At 44.0% G+C, this 17,355-nt stretch overlaps 1 protein-coding gene across 4 annotated transcripts in view; it reads left to right on the top strand.

Annotated features, from left to right (window-relative positions):
• agrn (agrin) overlaps window positions 1-17,355 on the top strand; it is a 546,801-nt gene that overhangs the window by 270,122 nt on the left and 259,324 nt on the right. For all 4 annotated transcript variants that reach the window (XM_072245169.1, XM_072245168.1, XM_072245171.1 and 1 more), the window contains one exon: window positions 3,377-3,421. In XM_072245169.1, coding sequence (XP_072101270.1) covers window positions 3,377-3,421 — 45 coding nt within the window. The remainder of the gene's footprint in view (window positions 1-3,376; window positions 3,422-17,355) is intronic.

Here is a 17,355-nt window from a genome sequence, read left to right as displayed (position 1 = left end):
GTTGTAGGGTTTTCTGTTCAGAGGCATTGGTTTCCCATTCCAGGTTATGATGCAGCCCATCAATATACTCCCCACCACACATCTATCGAAGTTTGTCAGATTTTTAGGTGTCATGCCGAATCTTCGTAAACTCCTAAGGAAGCAGAGGCACTGCCTTGCTTTCTTCATAATTGTGCTGATGTGCTGCGCCCGGGACAGGGCCTCTGAGATGATAACACTGAGGAATTTAAAGTCGCTGATTCTCCGATGAGGACTGGCTCACGGACCTTGGGATTTCCCCTCCTGAAGTCAATAATCAGCTCCATGGTCTTGCTGAAAATGAGTTAGAGATCGTTGTTGTGGCACCACTCAGCCACCCTATACGCTGTTTCGCCACCTTTGATTCAGCCAATGACAGTGGTGTCGTCAGCAGGCTTAAATATGGAATTGGAGCTGTGCTTAGCCTCTCAGTCATAAGTGTAAAGTGAGTAGACTAGGGGGCTAAGCCTTGTGGTGAATCTAATCTACTTTTGATCATTGACAAAGTGGTCCAGCGGTTATCACAATGCTTTATAGTGCCAGTGACCTGGGTTCAATTCCTGCCACTGTGTGTAAGGAGTTTGTACATTCTCGCCATGACTGTGTGGGTTTCTTCCAGCTGCTCCGGTTTCCTCCTACATTCCAAAGACGGACAGGCCAGCAGGTTAATTGGTCACATGGGTGTAACTGGGTGGCACAGGCTCGATAATACCATGCTGTATCTCTAAATTAATGTTTTGAATATTGTCTAAGGCACTATTCAATGATTTGAGAGGTGATTTGAGAGAGTGGACGAAGCTTCGAAGCTTGTCAGAGACTTTTACTTTGTGCTGAAGTCCTTGGAAGGTATGGTAGAGGTGACGAAGGTCTTGACCAAGCTCTCACTGACGCACATAATTCCCTTCGGTGTCAAGAGAGGCTGTGAAAAGGCTTCATTTCCCATGCTGGGAAAGTGTGCTGTCAGCTGAAGTGAGATTGGACAAGTCGGTTTACTATCTGTCAGCGCTGACTGGTGTGACTTGTCGCAGAGAACTGCCTGTGGGCTGAGGACAGCTGTGGAGGTCACTGGTGGGAATATTGTTACCAAGAGCTTTCACAACCCTGATGGACACGTTTCATTACGGTTGTCGGGAGCTAGAGCTTTTATAAAACATCTGTGGATTTCAGTTATTAAGCTGAGAAACTGAATAAGAGGGTTTCACGTTGACAATTACTGCTGTTTCGCTCAAGGCGTAGTGGTTAGCATAATGCTATTACAGTGCCAGTTACCCAGGTTCAGCTCCTGCCGTGGACTGTAAGGCGTTTGTATGCTCACCCCGTGTCTATGTGCGTTTCATCTAGTACTCTGGTTTCCTCGCACATTCCAAACATGTACGGGTTAGTAGTTTAATTGGTCACATGGGTGTAATTGGGGTGCGTGGGTGCTTTTGGGCCAGTAGAGTTTGATACCATGCTGTTTCTCTAAATAACATAATAATTAAAAAAAAATTATGTACGAATGTAAAGAGCAATTGGAAAACAGTTGTCAGATGTGGTGAAGGAACTGGATTCGTGTCCTGTGATCTGTTCTGTTGATTTGTAGAGACAAGTTCAAATCCTGTCAAGCCCATTGGGAAATTTAAATTCAATTACTGCGATATAATTGAAACATCGATCTCTGTAGTGGTCACTTGATGGTTATAAAAGATTGCATTGTGACCACTGCACCTTGTCCTCTCTGTGTTTGAATCCAGGCCCCCAATAATGCAATTGACTGTCTTTAATGGTACACCAGGTCAATAGGGACAGGTAATAAATACTGTCCCTGTCAGTGATAGAGACTGCCTCCGGTCTGCCAGCATATTGAGATGTCGGTGGAGGGATGCTGCCAACTGACGTATTCCAGGGTGCAGGAGAACATGCCGAGGGATGCAAACTTGGTACAGCCACCACGAGGGCTCGGTGGGGAAGCGGACAGTGGGGGACTGGACTGAGTGAGGAACCCTCTCAGTTAGTGAAGTAGTGTACCACCCTAGGGGGCCACATGAGTGACAACGTTCCTTTGGCTTTAAAAAATGTAATAGGGTGCTACCTAACACATTGACTGTGAATGTAAAACTGCAAAGGTATTGCATAAATTAATCTTTTATTACAAATAAAGTTTATTTTGATATAAAAAGTAAAATGTCTTGCAAACAAAATACACTCAGTGGCCTCTTGTACCTAATAAAGTAGCCACTGAGTGTAAGTTTGTGATCTTCTGCTGCTGTAACCCATCCGCTTCAACGTCTGACGTGTTGTTCGTTCAGAGATGCTCTTCTGCACACCACTGTTGTAACGTGTGGTTATTTGAGTTACTGTCACCTTCCTGTCAGCTTGAACCTGTCCTGTCATTCTCCTCTGACCTCTCTCATTAACAAGGCACTTTCACCAACAGAACTGCCACTCACTGGATGTTCTTTTTTGGTTCCTCACATCATTCTCTGCAAACTGTAGAGACTGTTCATGGAAATCGCAGGAGATCAGCAGTTTCAGAGATACTCAAAGCACCCTGTTCGGCACCAACAATCATTGCATGGTCAAAGTAAAGGTTGATTTATACTTCTGCGTCAAATCGACGCTGTAGGTACGGTGTTGCCGCGAACCCTACGCAGAGCCCACGCGGATCCCTATGCCGTAGCCTGACGCGCACCTCTCCCAAAATGTAACTACGCATCGCGGCAACGCAGACCGCAACAACTGTAATTGGTCCTCTTGGTAGCATCACGTTTCCTCCTTCGCTGCAATAGCTTCCCATTGGGCGACCGAAGGGCAGGGAAGGAACTCTGGCTGCGATGCTTTCCATAAAGCTTTACAGACCTCCGAAATTATGGAGGACGCATTTCGCTTTTACAAAAAAAGAAGCTCGCTTCTTGTTTACCCCGAGAAAGACTACCATGACCATGAAACCTTGCACGGGCAGGTGTGCACGCATGCGCGATGTGCCCGAATTACAGGGTGACGCAGACCCACCAACACACAAGTATAAATGCTCACAACGTGCGAAGGCCACTTGCGTAGGTTACGGCGTCCATTTGACACAGAAGTATAAATCAGTCTTTACTTAGATCGCATTTCTTCCCCATTCTGAAGTTTGGTTTGAGCAACAACTGAACCTCTTGACCATGTCTGCATGCTTTTATGCATTGAGTTGCTGCCACGTGATTGGCTGATTTCATATTTGCATTAACGAGCAGGTGTACAGGTGTATCTAATAAGGTGAACACTGAATGTATAACATCTGAATGAAGTGTTGTTGAATTTTCTTTGGATTACATATTTAGAGGACTCTGCTGGGATTCCTGCTTATGTTCTCTTGTTTCTGTTTTCTCTTTGTCAGACAAACCGGTGATGAACTTCACTCCAGCCCCTCCAACGCAGGATGGTAAGTGAACCTCACTCAGCATGTAAAAGCTGTGTTATAGGGCTATTAAAACAAAAAAAACCACGCCGTCTTAAAAGTTCCTTCCCCCGGCAGTTAATCTGATCAACCATTCTAGTTAGCACCCCCCACACACCCCTCTATCTGTCTGCACAGCACTGCATTGTAAACACTTCAAACTACATTTTATAAAGCTGATTAAACTGTAAATACAAGCTGGTATTTATGTATTGATGCACATTTTGTTCCATATTTATTCCATATTTTTAACTTATAATTTTATTATTTATATAATTCTTTATCCTTCTTAATTTGTTGAATGTAGTTTTTGTTGCATGTCGCGCCAACGCAGCACAGCAGATTTGTAATACATGTAAATGTATATAGCGAATAATAGACAGTAGACAATAGGTGCAGGAGTAGGCCATTTGGTCCTTCGAGCCAGCACCGCCATTCACTGTGATCATGGCTGATCATCCACAATCAGTATCCAGTTCCTGCCTTATCCCCATAACCTTTGATTCCGCTTTCTTTAAGAGCTCTATCCATCTCTTTCTTGAAAGCATCCAGAGACTTGGCCTCCACAGCCTTCTGGGGCAGAGCATTCCACATATCCACCACTCTCTGGGTGAAAAAGTTTTTCCTCAACTCCGTTCTAAATGGCCTACCCCTTATTCTTTAACTGTGGCCTCTGGTTCTGGACTCACCCATCAGCGGGAACATGCTTCCTGCCTCCAGCGTGTCCAATCCCTTAATAATCTTATATGTTTCAATAAGATCCCCTCTCAGCCTTCTAAATTCCAGAGTATACAAGCCCAGTCGCTCCAATCTTTCGACATATGACAGCCCCGCCATCCCAGGTATTAACCTTGTGAACCTACGCTGCACTCCCTCAAGTTCGTCCTTTGATCATTTAGACAGCTGAGGTGAAGTAAATATTTGGATTCTGCGTTTAGACATTGTCATAGATTCAAAGAAATAGACCCATTGGCCCACCTAGTACCACTGACATGTACCTGGGTCACAGCCCTCCATACCCCTGCCAGCCACGTACCTTTCCAAACTTCTCTTAAATGTTGAAATTGAACCCACATTCATCACTTCTGCTGGCCGCTTGTTCCACATTCACACCACCCTCTGAGTGAAGAAACTTCCCCTTACGTTCCCCTTAAACGTTTCACCTTTCACCCTTAACCCATGACCTCTAGTTCTAGTCTTACCCAACCTCAGTGGAAAAAGCCTGCTTGCATTTATCCTATCAATGCCCCTCATTGTTTGAGGTATTAATCTGTACCGCTAATTATGCAAAAGTGGGACTCATTCCCAGGATATGATTGTTGAAGCATTGTTTAAGGTCTTCGAGTTGTTAAAGTCAATACTTTTAATTAGAGTTGTGTAGTCTCATTATCATACTAGCCTTAGTTATTTTACAGTGTATAAAAGAGGCTCCAGTTTACCACAAACACAAGAGATTCTGCAGATGTTGGAAATTCAGAGCAACACACTCAAAATGCAGGAGGGACTCAGCAGGTCAGGCAGCATCAGGATGCCTCTTCATGAGTCCTGACGAAGGTCCTTGGCCAGATACATCAACCTTTTATTACCCTCCATAGGTGGTGCCTGACCTCTAGCACTTTGTGAGTATTATTCTGGATTTCCAGCATCTAGAACAGAACTTCCCAACCTGGGGTCCACAGACCCCTCGGTTATGTTGGGGTCCATGGCATAAAAAAGGTTGGGTACCCCTGATCTAGGACTTCTTGTGTTTATTGAAATAGTTTACAAAGGCATGGACAATGGTTTGCCAGCAGGGATAACTACAGGAATCAGTTAAAGAACTGAATTTATTACCTGGTGTTGGGTCCATACTGGCCAAAGTCTGTTACCTGTGTTGCTGGCAACATCAAATCATCCATCTGGAAGTTTGTTGGTATTCTTCAAGTAAAATCTTTGATAAAAATATTCATTCTCACACTGTCCTCCCATTGCTGTTGTATGGAGATTTACATAACTGATTTCAGGGCTGCTTGTGCCTGCAGAACTTGTGGCCATTCTCCTCAGAGCAGAGAGGGCTTCTTTCTCCTTCCTTTTCAGTTTACCGCTACGCTTTTCTGAAAACGTTGGCTGCTTCTGCATGCAGTAAATGTACCTCACGATCTCCTGACTTCCCATTTGGCTTGGACAGGGTTGAGTGATGGGATTCCTGACTTAGCTTTCACACTATGTGTTGTCATTAGCAGTTGGGTAGATGCCAGGAAGTATCTCACCTTCAAACTTCCTAAGGCCTGCATATAACTTACCCTAACCACGTATTCGTGTACATGACAATACATGTTGAAGGACAATAACCTTGAACTTGAACTTTAAGTGCTACCAGTAGTCCAGCCTCCGCCACATTACAGGGTCGAGAATCCGGAGATATGCTACTCTCTGTGAGAAGAAACTCCAAGTGCCTCAATTCTGAGTGACCATCTGAATCTTCTATCTATGTCCCCTCGTTTGAGAATGCCCAACTTGTAGAAACATCTAGATATCTACCCTGCTGTGTCTCCTCAGCGTTTCATATACGTCAATTCTTTATTCTTCGGAACTCCTAAGAATATAAATCTAATTTCTTGAACTGCTTGTGAATGTCCCTGTGATATTTTTTCTTTTGATTACCAATCCAGTTCCCTCCAATATTTTAATAAACAAATTAGATTAGATTAGATTAGATTAGAAAATTATGGAAATTTTCAAGAAATGCTCAGTGACATTTTATTAGATACAGGAGTGAAACTTGGTGTGGTCTTCTGCTGCTGTAGCCCACCCACTTGTGCATTCAGGGATGCTCTTCTGCACATCACTGTTGTGACGTGTGGTTATTTGAGTTACTGTCACCTTCCTGTTGGCTTAAATCAGTCTGGCCATTCTGCTCTGACCTTTTTCATTAACAAGGTTATTTTGTCCACAGTATTGCCGCTCACTGAATGTTTTTTGGCTTTTGCATCTTTCTCTGTAAACTCTAGAGCAAGGTTTTCCAATTTCTTTATACCATGGATCCCTGCCATTAAAAAGGGGTCTGTGGATCCAAGGTTGGGAATCACTTCTCAAGAGTACAACCGTTTCTGAGATACTCAAACCACCCAGTCTGGCACCAACAACCATTCCATGGTCAAAGTCACTTAGATCACATTTCTTTCCCATCCTGATGTTTGGTCTAACCTCTTGACCATGTCTGCATGCTTTTATGCATTGAGTTGCTGCCACATGATTGGCTGATTGGATATTTGCATTACTGAGCAGGTGTACATGTGTACCCAATAACGTGGCCACTGCGTGTAAACCCAGTTTTTTGTCGATTCCCTGCAATTTTTCCTTTTAATAATCTTTCCAGCACATTGCAGCATTTTTATAAACAGACAGTGGAAATGTGCGAGATTTTTTAAGTTTTAGATCATAATGTTTCTCTAGAATTTGTGGAAATGGCAATCGTGAATTTAATCCAAGTCCGTTTGAGAATGATGCCAAGTGCTATTGCACATGGGAGCAAGTTTACATCACAAGCCTGAGGATAATGATCACCTCAGGATAATCATCCAAAGGCTAAGTTTCTTTGTCAGTCTTGTTTATTGAAGGCAGACGTCCTTTAACTCGTTGCAGCACAGAATCATTATGCAGAGTCCTGTTGTCTCTATTGCAAAGTTACCATTGATTTCAGCGACTGTGGGTGAGGGGAGGATCACTCAGCCAGTCTTAGAGTCAGAGCACAGAAACAGGCCCTGCAGCCCATTAGTGGGCAGTGGTGAACCCCATGTAGCCACAAGGAGAGTGTGCAAACTCCACTCGGACAGTAGCCTGGATCAGGATTGGAGCCAGGTTGATCGAGCTGTGAGGTGGCAACATTACGCAGGAATTTTCTGCTTCGTAATTTTTATATATTGGAGCGCCACGGTCACATAGCCATTAGCACGATGCTATTACAGCTCGGAGCATCGGAGTTCGGAGTTAATTCTGGCGTCCCTGTACAAGTTGTCCTTTCGTTCCCGTGAGCACGTGGGTTTCCTCCAGTTGCTCCGGTTTCCTCCCACAGTCCAAAGACGTACCTGTTAGGAAGTCAATTGGACATTGTAAATTGTCCCGTGATGAGGCCAGATTTAAATTAGTCGGTTCCTGGGTGGCGCAGCTTGAAGGGCCTGCTCCACACTGTATTTGTATCTCTAAATAAACTCATCCATGAGCCAAGGTGCCTTGTCAAACTAGTCCCATTTGCCTGTGTGTAGTGCATGTCCATCTCAACTGTGCTTTTCCAAATAGTATCAAATGTCCTTTCAGTATTGCAGTTGTACCTGCCACTATCTCTCTGTCCATTGGCAGCTCATTAAATAGGACTCTGGATATTCGCTCTTCTCCCCTCTTCCATCGGGCAGAAAATACAAAAGCCTGAGGACAGCTTCTCTCCTGCAGTTATTCTTCTTTCTTGCTTGCTGGGCAAGAGGTACAGGAGCCCTAGCACCCAACCACCAAGTTCAGGAACAGTTATTACCCCTCAGCTATCAGGCTCCTGAACCAGCATGGGTACTTCAATCGCCTCAACTCTGAACTAATTTCACGACCAATTGGACTCACTTTCAAAGACCGTGCAATTCATGTTCTTAATATTATTTATTTATTTATTATTATTATTTTCACAATTCGTCTTCATTTGCACATTGGTTGCTTGTCGGTCTTTGTTTACGTATAGTTTTTCATAAATTCTATTATATTCCTTTATTTTCCTGTAAATACTGACAAGAAAATGACTCTCAGGGTAGTATTCTGCTGTTATGTGCCTCTTGAATGGACTTCTTGTCCTGTCATGATCTTTTGTCTTATTGTCTGCCTGCACTACACCTTCTCTGTAAGTGTGACACTCTGTTCTGTGCCTTCCATATCCTGTACCTTCTGCCTGATGGTCATAGTGAGAAGCTGTTGAGCCTGCTGGCATGTGTTTTGAAGCTTTTAATATCTTCTTCCCAGTTGGGCGGGGTGGGGGGGGAGGGTGTGGAGAAGACCATGTCCAAGGTGCAGAAATTGAGCAGAGATGACGGTGTCAAGTAACTGGCAATGAGACCCAGCAACTTTCTGGAATTGGGTTACAGTAACTTACTTAGTTACTTACTTTCCGTTACGCTGCTGGCGTTTAGGGCGTCTCTGGCAGTGTACAAGGCTTCCTCCATCATGTCAGTAGCTTCCACTTGGGTTTCACTACTGTTAGTCCCTGGTGGAGAGTCAGACTCAGATATAGAAGGATTCTTCCTTACTGTTTCCATAACAATTTTTTTTTATCATATAGGGTTGTTAGCCCTGAACCGAACCCCCAAACCTGAAGGACCAGTGGACCACTCTTGGTCTGGCCTCTGCCCTTTGACCTGTTTGGCATGGGTGACCCTACCAAGAGCCAAAGCATAAAGACCTGACTCCAGCCAAACCATAGCAAACCTCCAAACCATAGCAAGGTTGTGGTCATCTTGGAGTTGGGTTACAGTAAAGTTCTGGGAGGCTATGGGTTAATGTCATGGAATGTAAAAATATCAGCAAAATGTCACACAGCTGCTTAGTAAGATCAGAACTGATAATGATCAATTATCAACTGATCACCATCAATCACAACTGATGTAATTATTGGTCTCATTACCTTATTTCTGCCTTTATTGCCATGGATACTAAACAAGGATACTAAACAAGATACTAAATAAGGATACTAAACAAGATGGTATTTGAGGAAAGATACTAGTATGAATAGAGGATTTGTTGATTGGCAGGAGGCAAAGAATGGGAATAAAGGGACCACTTTCTGATTGACTGGTGGTGTTCCACATAGGTTGGTGTTGGGACCACTTCTTTTTATGCTGCATGTCAATGATTTGGGTGATGGAATTGATGCCATTGTGGACAAGTTTTCAGATAATACAAAGATAGGGTAAGGGGCAAGTAGGGTTAAGGAAGCAGGGAGTCTACAGAAGGACTTGGATAGATTGGGAGAATGGGCCAAGAAATGGCAGATGAAATAGTGCAGAGAACTGTATGGCCATTTACTTTTGTAGAAGGAATAAAGATGTGGGGTATTTTCTAAATGGGGAGCAAATTCAGAATTCAGAGGTGTAATGGACTTGGGAGTCCTTGTACTGGAGTCCCTAAAGGTTAACTTACAGGTTGAGTCGGTGGTAAGGAAGGCAAATGCAATGATAGCATTCATTTCCAGAGGACTAGAATACAAAAACAAGGATGTAATGCTGAGAATTTATAATTTATAAGGCATTGGTCAGACCACATTTGCAGTACTGTTAGCAGTGTTGGGCCGTTATCTAAGAAAGGATGTGTTGTCATTGGAGAGGGTCTAGAAGAGATTCATGAGAATGATCGGCAAAAATTGTGGGCCGAAGGGCCTGTAGTGTGCGGTATTCTTTTAGGTTCTAGAATGTGTGTGAAAGCTGTTAAATGCATGCCTGCCCGTGATGATATTTACATCTGTGATTAATTTAGATACATGTGTTGTAATAGTTTCCTCTGCTGTGCTCTTAAAAACCTCACAGCTGTATTTTGGATCATTTATTTATTTCCTGACACCCCCTCTGAAGCTGGAAGGGAATGAAGGCACGTGCGTTCAAAGCACTGGGATGCTCTGCTGCTTTGTCCTCTGACACGTTCATTGCCTTGGTACAGAGGGTTCCATAAGTATAGGAGGGGCATGACCCTCCACACTGCAGCAGTCACACACCTGTCTTTCCCACCGTAAGAATATAACCTTGCCATAGTACATGGCTCTTCCCTTGTTAGAAATGATCTCTTCTGTACCAAACTGTTTTACTCAGCTAACAGTATCGAGTAAATGCAAGGAGAATAAGAGGAACCTGAGGGGATCCTCTTCACTCAGAGGGGGGTGAGAGCATGGAACATGCTGCCAGTGATAGTGGTGGATGTGGGTTTGATTTGAACACAAATGGATTGGCATGGACTAGATGGTCCGAGGCCTGTTTCTATGCTGTACTTTCTATGTACATGGATGGGAGGGGTATGGAGGACTATGGTCCAGCTGTGGGTCGATGGGGCTAGGCAGAATCAGATGGACCGAAGGGCTGTTTCTGTGCTGTAATGTTGAATGACTTCCCAAATTGTTACACAGGAGAGCTATCGAAGAGACATTCCCATCAGTACACTCTTAAGTTCCCAAAAATGGCTGAAGAGATAAATACTTGCAGCAACTTAGACTATAAGACATAGGAGCAGAACTAGGCCATTCAGCCCATCGTCCACACCACCATTTCATCATGGCTGATCCCAGATCCCACTCAACACCATACGCCTGTCCTCTCAACACATCCATTGATGCCCTGACCAATCAGAAATCTATCAATTTTCGCTTTAAATATGCCCACAAAATTGGCCTACACTGCAGTCTGTGGCAGAGCATTCCACAGATTCACCAACCTCTAGCTAAAAAAAAATTCCTCCTTACTTCTGTTTGAAAACATCACCCCTAGTTCTGGATACCCCCATCAGAGGAAACATCCTTTCCAAGTCCACCTTATCTAGAGCTTTCAATATTGGAAGGTTTCAGTGAGATCCCCACACATTCTCTTTTAATTCCAGTGAGTACAGGCTCAAAGCTGCCAAATGCTCCTCGTATGTTAACCCCTTCATTCCTGGAATCATCCTCATGAACCTCCTCTGGACTCGCTCCAATGACAACACATCCTTTCTGAGATATGGGGCCCAAAACTGTTGACAATACTGACCAGCATAATTCAGCATTGTCTCCTTGTTTTTGGATTCTGTTCCCATTGAAATAAATGCCAACATTGCATTTGCCGCCTTTACCACAGACTCAACCTGTGAATTAACCTTCTGGAAGTCTTGCACAAGGATTCCTAAGACCCTCCGCACCTCTGATGTTTGAAAATTCTCCCCATTTAGATAACAGTCTGCACTATTATTCCTTTAACCAAAATACATTATCATATATTTCCCAACACTGTATTCCATCTGCCATTTTTTTGCCCATTCTTCTAATTTGTCTAAGTCCTGCTGCAATTGCATTGCTTCCTCAGCACTACCTACCCCTCCACCTGTCTTTGTATCATCTGCAAACTTTGCCACAAAGCCGTCAATTCCATTATCCAAATAATTGACAAACAATGTGAAAAGTAGCGGTCCCAATACTGACCCCTGAGGAACACCACTAGTCACTGGCAGCCAACCAGAAAAGGTCCCCATCTCACTGTCTCCTGCCTGTCAGCCATTCCTCTATCCATGCCAGCGTCTTTTCTGTAACGTCATAGGATTTTATCTTGTTAATCAGCCTCCTGTGAGGCACCTTATCAAATGCCTTCTGAAAATCCAAGTAAATGACATCCACCTTCAGTCCTGTATTCTTCGCCCTTATAAATTTTGCCTCTGTGGTACAACTTAATTCTTTGTTCTGTCTGCCTTTGTACCCAACCATTGGCTCGTCCTTCCCTGCATTCATATTATATATTACATCATCTACTTGTAAACCTGCTGGCTCATCCTCAGCTCTATCATACTGGTTCTCATCCCCTTGCCATATTAGTTTAAACCACTCTCAACAGCACTAGCAAACCTGCCCACAAGAATATTGGTCCCCCTTGGATTCAAGTGCAACCTGTCCCTGTTGAACAGGTCCCACCTGCCCCAGAAGAGGTCCCAATGATCCAGAAATCTGAATCTGTACCCCCTGCTCCAACTCTTCAGCCACGCATTTATCTGCCCCCTCATTCTATCCCTATCCTCACTGTCATGTGACACACTAAGGAAGGAAGAGGAAAGTATTAGAGTAACACACACAATATGCTGCAGGAACTTAGCAGGTCAGGCAGCATCCTTGGAGAGGAATAAACAAGGCAGCGTTTCAGGTCAAGACGCTTCATCAGGACTGGAAAGGAAGAGGGCGGGACAAGGATAAGAAGGTGGGGGAGAGGAAGGAGTACAAGCTGGTAAGTGATATGTGAGACCAGGTGAGGGGGAAGGTGGGTGGGGAGAGAGGACAATATGAAAAACTGGGAGGGAATACGTGGAAAATGCAGAGTGCTATCAACTCCCAGGTTCTTAGTTCACGCCCTCCCCCACCCACCCATCTTCCCCCTCACCTGGTCTCCCCATCACCCGCCAGCTTGTTCTCCTCCTCCCTCCCCCCATCTTCTTATTGCTGCTTCTTGCTCTGTCCTCTCCAGTCCTGAGGAAGTGTCTCAGCCCGAAATATAAATTGTTTTCCCTCTTCAAAATAAAACCAGATTTCACACTGCAAAAAATAACAAATTTCATGACATATTTGAGTGATGATAAACCTGATTCTGATGTGGGTCTCTATTGTGGACTGAGAGTGGGAAAGAGACAGGGAGAGAGGAATCATGGTTGGGAAAAGGGAAGGGAGCAGGAAGCACCAGAAAGACATTCTGTAATGATCAATAAACCGGTTGTTTGGAATCAAATGACCTTGCCTGGTGTCTCAGGGCTGGGTGCATCTGCACAAGCGTCACCCCTCCAGCTTGGGACTCCTTCCCTGCTATCTGTCCCACACCCCTACCGCGGCACTCCAGCTTCGCATTCCCAAATTCCTTTGCTATCGCCTGATTTACAAACTCGTTCTCTGCTGCACATTGACAAATACTGTACTGTGCAAATATGTTAGGCAACTGTGCAAATATGTTAGGCATCCTGGCTATATATGTGCACAGTACTGTACATTGCCCAGCCCCTGTTATCCTGCTACCAGCACATGTGCTGGGCACATTCCTCCCCATCATATCTTTGACACCCTTACATGCCTTGAAAGGAAGTTCAAAATTCTAATCAAATTTATTATCAAAATACAGATATGTCACCATATGCAACCCTGAAATTAAATTTTTTGCAGGTGTGCTCAATAAATCTACAACAGAATAATAACCACAATAGAATTACTGAAAGACTTCATCAACTTGGGTGTTCAACCAGTGATCAAAAGACAACAATCTGTGCAAATACAAAAAGAAAATAATAATAATAATAAATAATTAAGCATTAAATATTGAGAGCATGAGATAAAGAGTCCTTGGAAGTGCGTCCAATGCTTGGGAGAACGTCTGAATGGTGGGGCAAGTGAAGTTATCCCCTTTGGTTCAGGAGCCTGATGTTTAAGGGGTAATAACTGTTCCTGAACATGGTGGTGTGGGTCCTGAGGCTCCTGTACCTTCTTTCTGATGACAGCAGTGAGAAGAGAGCATGGCCTGGGTGGCGGGACTCCCTTATGATGGATGCTGCTTTCCTGTGACAGCGCTCCGTGTAGATGTGCTCAGTGGTGGGAAGGGCTTTACCCATGGTGAAGCCTCTCCTGGAGTATTGTGAACAGTTTTGGGCCCCTCATCTTAGAAAGGATGTGTTGGCATTGGAGAGGGTCCAGAGGAGGTTCACAACGATGATTCCAGGAGTAAAAGGGTTATCATATGAGGAAGGTTTGATGGCTCTGGGTCTGTACTTGCTGGAATTCAGAAGGATGAGGGGGGAATCTCATTGAAACCTTTCGAATGTTGAAAGGCCTAGACAGAGTATATGTGGAAAGGATGTTTCCCATGGTGGGAGAGTCTAGGACAAGAGGGCACAGCCTCAGGATAGAGGAGCGCCCTTTCAAAACAGAGATGCAGAGAAATTTCTTTAGCCAAAGGGTGGTGAATTTGTGGAATTTGTTACCACAGGCAGCTGTGGAGGCCAGGTCATTGGGTGTATTTAGGTTCTTGATTGGATGTGGCATCAAAGGTTACGGGAGAAGGCTGTGAACTGGGGTTTGAGGAGGAGATTAAAAAAAGGATCAGCCATGACTGAATGTTGGAGCAGACTGGATGGGCCAGACAGCCTAATTCTGCTCCTACGTCTTATGGTCTGATGGAGGACTGGGCTGTATCCACTACTCTTTGTGGGATTTTCCATTTAAGGGCGATGGTTATTCCATATCAGGCTGCATTGTAGCCAGTCAATATACTCTGCACTACACCTCTATAGTAGTTTGTCAAAGTTTTAGATCTCGTGCTGAATCGTTGCAAACTCCTAAGGAAGTGGAGGTGCTGCCATGCTTTCTTCGTAATGGCACTTACCTGCTGGGCCCAGGACAGGTCGTCTGAAATGATAACACCGAGGAATTTAAAGCTGCTGACCCTGTCCACCTCTGATCCTCCAATGAGGACTGGCTCATGGGCCTCTGGTTTCCTCCTCCTGAAGTCAATAATCAACTCCATGGTCTTCCTGACATTGAATCAGAGGTTGTTGTTGTGGCACCACTCAGCCAGATCTCGAATCTACCTTCTATATGCTGATCGTCACCACCTTTGATATGGCCTATGACAGTGGTGTCATCAGTAAACTTGGATATGGCATTGGAGCTGTACTTGGCCACACAGAATATATGTACGTTAAATATTAAAGATTAACTTTTTATTTGTCATATATACATCGAAGCATACAGTGAAATGCGTCATTGGTATCAACGACCAACACAGTCTGAGGATGTGGTAGGGACAGCCCACCAGTGTTGCCATGCTTCTGGCACCAACGCACCAGTGTGTGTTCGGACTCAAGGCAAGTAGCGTCTGCCATTGTTGTGTTCACGGGCAGAGGGTACAAACCCCTTACAGAAAGTGACAGAAATTGAACCCCAAACGCAGGTGCTGGAAGCTTGTGAGCTGCTGTTTTTGTGTTGTGTGAGTGTGTATGTCTGTGTGTGTGTGTGTGTGTGTGTGTGTGTGTGTGTGTGTGTGTGTGCGCGCGCGCGCCTGTGTGCATGTGAGTGTGTATATCTGCGTGTCTGTCTGTGTGTATGTCTGTGTGTGTGTGTCTGTCTGTGTGTGTGTGTCTGTATGTGTGTGTCTGTATGTGTGTATCTGTATGTGTGTGTCTGTCTGTCTGTATGTGTGTATGCCTGTGTGTGTGTATCTGTATGTGTGTATGTCTGTGTGTGTGTGTCTGTATGTGTGTGTATCTGTATGTGTGTATGTCTGTGTGTGCGTATCTGTCTCTATGTGTGTATGTCTGTGTGTGTGTGCCTGTCTGTCTGTGTGTGTCTGCCTGTCTGTATGTGTGTATGTCTGTGTGTGTGTGTCTGTCTGTATGTGTGTACGTGTCTGTGCTTCAGCCTTACGGCAAGTAGTCATAGCATGGTTGTGCTCATTCAGCAGCAGTGCAGCTGATGGAAAAGCCGATGTGAGGGAGTCACATCCAATCTCACACACTTTTCCTGCTCAAGCTTCCAACTCCTGTTTTGAACAATACCTAGTGACTTTAAACACTGTCCAGCTGTTCCACTGAAACATCATCAGCCAGACTCACAGATTGCTGTGCCTCTCTGACCACTTATTACTGATGTTAGCTTGAGACCACTTCAGCTCCCCATCTCCTGTTTTTTTGCTGTTTTCTGTAACTTGACATAAATATGGTCCCTCTATTTCCCCTTCATTCTGCACCCTGTGATGATTAAGGGATTTAAATAAATTAGCCTGTCATTATAGATATAACAGCTGTGCATAACTTGATCATTGTTTCTGCCTGTATCTTTACAACATCACATTTAATAATTAATACTGCTTTCATTAATTGGATGTCAGGAAGCTCTGCAGGGAGATTTTTTATTAAGTTGGCTGCCTCTATAGAGATTGAGTCTAGATCAGGGGTTCCCAACCATTTTAAGCCAAGGGGTCCATGGACCACAGATTGGGGACCCTTGGTCTAGATGAAGGGTCTCCGCCCAAAATGTTGGCTGTTTATTCCTCCCCGTAGATGCTGCCTGACCCTCTAAGGCATGGATCATTTTTATTAAGGGAATGTCTCCTGAATTCATTCCTACTTTCCTTATTCCCTTCGTGAATATCAGCTGGATTCCTAGATTGGAAATTGAATACCTTGCACTTACGTTAGGCTTCCCTTTGAACCTATGCACTACTTTAAGTGTTTTGTTTAAATTCTTGCATTTTCTTTTCAAGTTTCCTTATTTACCCTCAATTGCCACTTTATTATCTTCTTCCTGTACTTAATAAAGAAGCCATTGAGTATGTCCATGGTCTTCTGCAGCTGGAGTTCATCCACTTAAAAGTTTGATGCATTGTGTGTTCAGAGATGCTCTTCTGCACACCATTGTTGTAACATGTGGTTATTTGAGATACTGTCACCTTCCTGTCAGCTTGAACCAGTTTGGCCATTTTCCTCTGACCTTTTTCATTAAAAGATTAAAAGCACTTTCACCAAAAGAACTGGATGGGTTTTTTTTTCGCTTTTTGCATCATTCTCCATAAACTCTAGGGATTGTTGTGTGTGAAAATCCCAGGAGATCAGCAATTATTCAAACCACCCCATCCAGCACCAACAATCAGTCCATTGTTAAAGTCAAGTAGATTGCATCTTTCCCCTTTTTTGTTGTTTGGTCTGACCATGTCTGCATGTTTTTATGTATTGAGTTGTTGCCACATGATTGGCTGATTAGATATTTGCATTAACAAGCAGATGTACCTCATAAAATGGCCACTCAAGTATGTTCACACATTTCATCAGTTGTGAAGACAGACAGATGTAATCATCAGCTGAAGGCCATTCTGCCCTTGACGGCTCTCTTATCATTGAATTAAACAGTGAATCAGTGTCTGGGTCACTTGATTGCCTCAGTAGCCATGATTCCAAACACCTGTAGTTAGAGCTGGTACATTTCTACTTGGGACAGGGAGCTGTCATCCTCTTCGTAACTAAGCAATTCATGGTGACTCTTAATTTATGGGATATGGATCTCATGCGTTCCTTAATTTGTATTAGCATTGGAATTGGCTTATTATTGTCATGTGTACCAAGATATGGTGAAGTGCTTGTCTTGCATTCCATAAGCCCATAAGACATAGGAGCAGAATTAGGCCATTCAGCCTTCTGAGTCTGCGCAGCCATTCCAT

Source organism: Mobula birostris, chromosome 27, assembly GCF_030028105.1.
Source record: "Mobula birostris isolate sMobBir1 chromosome 27, sMobBir1.hap1, whole genome shotgun sequence".
NCBI lineage: Eukaryota > Metazoa > Chordata > Chondrichthyes > Myliobatiformes > Myliobatidae > Mobula > Mobula birostris.
This window is presented reverse-complemented; position numbering and strand designations above follow the sequence as displayed.